At 33.7% G+C, this 5,410-nt stretch overlaps 1 protein-coding gene across 1 annotated transcript; it reads right to left on the bottom strand.

Moving 5' to 3' along the window:
- Positions 1–119: 119 nt before the first annotated feature.
- On the bottom strand, positions 120–1,513 carry LOC119578137 (zinc finger protein 626-like; the record flags this gene model as incomplete). Its single annotated transcript, XM_037925873.1, is given in 1 exon segment — positions 120–1,513. A coding segment is annotated over 1 exon segment (1,191 nt). The 5' UTR covers positions 1,371–1,513.
- Between the last annotated feature and the right edge of the window lie 3,897 nt (positions 1,514–5,410).

Raw genomic sequence — 5,410 nt, forward strand, 5'->3', positions numbered from 1 at the left:
ACATACACTTTCACGCTGTTTTGACAATCTATACCCCTAGAATGACTTTGTTCAAATGCTTTAGTTATCACATATGAATCATATAGCTTACTTAATATTCTCTTCCAATATTTTACAAACAAAATAAATTATCTATTTTGAACTCATCCAGATCTTTTTAAACTTCGTAAAATATAAAATCACTTATGTGTCTTCATATGTGTCATGAGCAAATCCTGAGAAGTAAACATGGTACCACAGTCACTGCATGGGTAGACATATATAATGCTAACATGCTGCCTTGGTTCTATGTCTCCACTGTCCTCAACTACTGCTTCAACAGTTTCTATTGCCTCTGTGCAATCCTGAAGGAGATTCTCTTTAGCTGCATAGGCAATAGCCTCAGTTCCAGACTCTTCGATGATGTGCTCGACATCAGCTGTGTAAATCTGGCTGCCATCAATCTCTTCACACAGCTCAGTCTTAATTCTCTTGTAGACAACTGAGGTTAGTGGGGTTGATCGGGAGGAGGCATCTGATTCTATTTTTATTTGGACTGGCTGGTATTCTTCAGGGTGAGCAACTCTCTGGTGGGTGTCTAGCCCAGGTACACTATGGAATTTTTTGTTACATATCTTACACTGATGCTTGGGATGATTTTGCTCAGCTCGAGCGTGCTTTTTCATGTGACTTCTTAAATTGTAATTAGTCATAAATCTCGCACCACATATGGTACAAACGATACGCTTGTCGTTCAAATGAACTCCTCTAATGTGAGTACGCAAGGATTTGCTGGTTTTGAAAGAGGTTTGGCAAATTACACACTTGTAATCACGTATATCAAAATGACTTCTGTGGTGATCTTCATAATACTGTTTATGATGGAAAGCCTTATGGCAAACATTACACTGATATTTACCTTCATTAGTATGTAGAGCCATATGGTTTTTATAAGTGTCTGCTGTTTTCAAAGCTAAACCACAATATTCACATGTAAAGATCCGATCTTCTGAATGACTCCTCATATGTCGAGCTAACTTAGCTTTTGTTACTCCCTCATAGCTACAAAGACCACAAGGGAACTGCTTTGGGTCCCCATGCTTGTGCATTCGGTGGACTCTCAACCCAACTTTCTGCGTAAAAGTCTTTCCACATTCCTCACAAAGGTGGCTACCTGTCCATGGAGCAATACCCAAGTGAATGTGTTGGTGGTGCCTCTCCATTTTTAATCTTGTACTGAACACCATGTCGCACGTAGGGCAATTGTACTTCCCTCTCAGCCATCGGTCATCTACTCCTTTTCTGCTTGACTTCTTCGCAACCTGCTTTGCCCTCAGTTCATGAAATTTCCTCAACCTCACAATGCCACCTTTAGAAAAGTGCACTTTCATTCTATCATAAGCATCTCTCTCACTGTTTCCCTCCAGGTCCTCCTCCTCCTCCTCCTCCTCACTATCATCTGTCCCTGATTCCCTCTCTGCCTCCTGTCCTTCTGTTTCTCCCCCAAGACAATCTCGCCCTGGAAGGAAGAAACAAATTGCATGAGGGAGGAGGTGGCAAAGAACATTCCTGAGGTCTATAGGAGGGTAATTTCAGTCAAGCTAGGATTTCACAATCAGGACTTTTCTACATATACTGCAGTATTATGAATGAGCAGTGACAGCTCTTCTGTACATGGAAGACATTTTATTCTTCTCAGTAACCTGAGGTACTAATGTTTTTTAAACAAAATGGCAAACACAGACAGACAGACAGACAGACAGACAGACAGACAGACAGACAGACAGACAGACAGACAGACAGAGACAGACAGACAGACAGACAGACAGACAGACAGACAGACAGATAGACACACACACACACACACACACACCACACAACAAAACCACACACACAAAATATATAAATATCAAGTAATTAGGAAAAATTCCCTTTAAAAAAAGGGTTGGGGTTTTTTTCAATTTTTTTTAAAATTCTAGATTAAGATTAAACAAGTCCTCGTAATATCTGTCTACCACATGAAGAAGGACGAACACATGATCCCTAGAGCTTTTATACCTTTTACATGATTGTTTAGGTTTTTCACAATCTTTGTGTAATACTTGAAAAAAACACACAGTATATATTTTCTGATGTTTTTCATGGGAATGAAGACCTTAATCTTCTCATCTATTTTTTTGGCAGTTTTTATTTCTTTCTGATACAAGTATCAATTACCCTTGATCAAAAGCTTATGACAAAGTGGTATCGTTTTTTTCAGTAAAAATCCTCAACGATAAAAGGGTTATTCAGAGGAAATTTAGACTAAAGATTTAATGCTGTCAATAATTTCCTGCCCTGGATATTTTTACAACTCTCACAAAAACCTGCTTAAGGGTTTTTCATGGGTGAGGGGTAGATTTAATACAATGTTGTGTGTGTGTGGGGTGTGTGTGTGTTGTGTGTTTGTGGGTGTGTGTGTTTGTGTGTTTTGTTTTGTGTTGTGTGGTGTGTGGTGTGGTGTGTGTGTGTGTGTGTGGGTGGTTTTTATATATATATATATATATATATTATATAAAATTTTAGATTAATATATATAAAAATATATAATATATATATATATATTATATATAAAAATAATAATAAAATAATATAAAATATAAAATATAATAAATAAATATAATAAAAAATTTTATAATATATTAAAAAATATATAAAATAATATTAAAAAATATATATAAAATATTATATATAATTATTAAAATAATTAAATATTATATATAATTAATATATAAATATTAAAAAATATAAAGATATTATAATATATATATAATATATATAATAATTAATATATAATATATAAATATAATAATATATATATAAAATTTTATTTAATTTAAAATAATATAATAAATTATTATAAAAAATATATATATAATATTAATAATATAGAAATAATATTAATAAATAATATATTTTTATAATATAATATATAATATATATTATATAATTAAATTAAAATATATATATATAAAATATATTATATAATATAGAATAATATAAAATATTTTTATTTTTTTTTATAAATATATAGATGTTTTTTTTATATATATATATATATATATATAATATATTAATATTTTATATATTAATATAAAATTTTAATATATATATTTTATATATATTATATAATATTATAATATTTATTAATATAATTATATCTATTATATATAATATATATATATATTATATATATATTTTTTATTTTATATTATATATATTTTATATTTTAAAATATAAAATATTATATTATATATATTATATATATATATATATTTTATTATATTATTATATATTATTTTTATATTATATATATATATAATATATATATATAGACACACCACACACACACACACCACACACACACACACACACACACACACACACACACACACACACACACACACACACACACACACACACACACACACACACACACACACACACACATCTGTATTAGAATCATACTCCATCACCCATGTAAAACCTTAAGCAGGTTTTTGTGAGAGTTGTAGAAATATCCAGGGCAGGAAATTATTGACAACATTAAATCTTTAGTCATAACTATTCCTCTGAATAATCCATTCATCGTTGAGGATTTAATTAGCTGAAACAGACGATACCACTTTGTCATAAGCTATTTGATCAAGGGGTAGGTATTGATACTTGTATCAGAATGAAATAAAAACATGCCAAAGAAATAGATGAGAAGATATAATGAAGTCTTCAGTTCACCATGATAAAGCAGTCAGAACATATATACTGTGTGTTTTTTACAAGTATTACACAAATGATATGGATGAAAAAGCTATAACAGATCATGTAAATGGTATAAAAAGCATCTAGGGATCATGTGTGTCGTCCTTGCATGTCATGTGGTAGACAGATATTACGAGGGACATTGTTTAATCTGTAATCTAGAATATTTAGAAAATAGTTGAAAAAACCCTAACCATTTTTTTAAGGTAATTTTTCCTAGATTACTTGATATTTATATATGTTTGTGTGTGTGTGTGTGTGTGTGTGTGTGTGTGTGTGTGTGTGTGTGTGTGTGTGTGTGTGTGTGTGTGTGTGTGTGTGTGTGTGTGTGTGTGTCTATCTGTCTGTCTGTCTGTCTGTCTGTCCGTCTGTTGGGCTTTCTGTCTGTCTGTCTGTCTGTCTGTCTGTCTTTTCTGTCTGTCTGTCTGTCTGTCTGTCTCTGTCTGTTTTGTGTTTTCCATTTTGTTTAAAAAACATAGTACCTCAGGTTACTGAGAAGAATAAAATGTCTTCCATGTACAGAAGACTGTCACTGGCTATCATAATACTGCTGTATATGTTGAAAAGTCCTGATTGTGAACTCCTAGCTTGACTGACATTCCCCTCCTATAGACCTCAGGAATGTTCTTTGCCACCTCCTCCCTCATGCAATTTTTTCTTCCTTCCAGGGCGAGTTGTCTTGGGGGAGAAAAAAGAAGGACAGGGAGGCAGAGAGGGGAATCAGGGACAGATGATAGTGAGGAGGAGGAGGAGGAGGAGGACCTGGAGGGAAACAGTGAGAGAGATGCTTATGATAGAATGAAAGTGCACTTTTCTAAAGGTGGCATTGTGAGGTTGAGGAAATTTCATGAACTGAGGGCAAAGCAGGTTGCGAAGAAGTCAAGCAGAAAAGGAGTAGATGACCGATGGGTGAGAGGGAAAATACAATTGCCCTACGTGCGACATGGTGTTCAGTACAAGATTAAAAAGGAGAGGCACCACCAACACATTCACTTGGGTATTGCTCCCATGGACAGGTAGCCACCTTTGTGAGGAATGTGGAAAGACTTTTACGCAGAAAGTTGGGTTGAGAGTCCACCGAATGCACAAGCATGGGGACCCAAAGCAGTTCCCTTGTGGTCTTTGTAGCTATGAGGGAGTAACAAAAGCTAAGTTAGCTCGACATATGAGGAGTCATTCAGAAGATCGGATCTTTACATGTGAATATTGTGGTTTAGCTTTTAAAACAGCAGACACTTATAAAACCATATGCTCTACACTAATAAAGGGAAATACAGTGTAATGTTTGCCATAAGCTTTCACATAAACAATTATGAAGATCACACGAAGTCATTTGAATACGTGATTCAAGTGGTAAATTGTCAAACCTCTTTCAAAACAGAAACTTTCGTACTCCCCAAATTAGAGGAGTTTATTGACGACAAGGTATCGTTTTACCATATGGGTGGAGATTATGACTATTCAATTAAGAAGCACATAAAAAGCACGTCGAGGGGCAAAATCATCCCAATCCCGTGTAAGATATGTACAAAAAATTCCATAGTGACTGGTAGACCCCCAGGAGTTGCTCACCTGAAGAATAACAGCCAGATAAAAATAGCGATGATGAAAAACAAAGTGTTCGAATTTTTGA

The sequence above is a fragment of the Penaeus monodon genome, chromosome 10 (genome assembly GCF_015228065.2).
Source record: "Penaeus monodon isolate SGIC_2016 chromosome 10, NSTDA_Pmon_1, whole genome shotgun sequence".
NCBI classification, from domain to species: Eukaryota; Metazoa; Arthropoda; class Malacostraca; order Decapoda; family Penaeidae; genus Penaeus; species Penaeus monodon.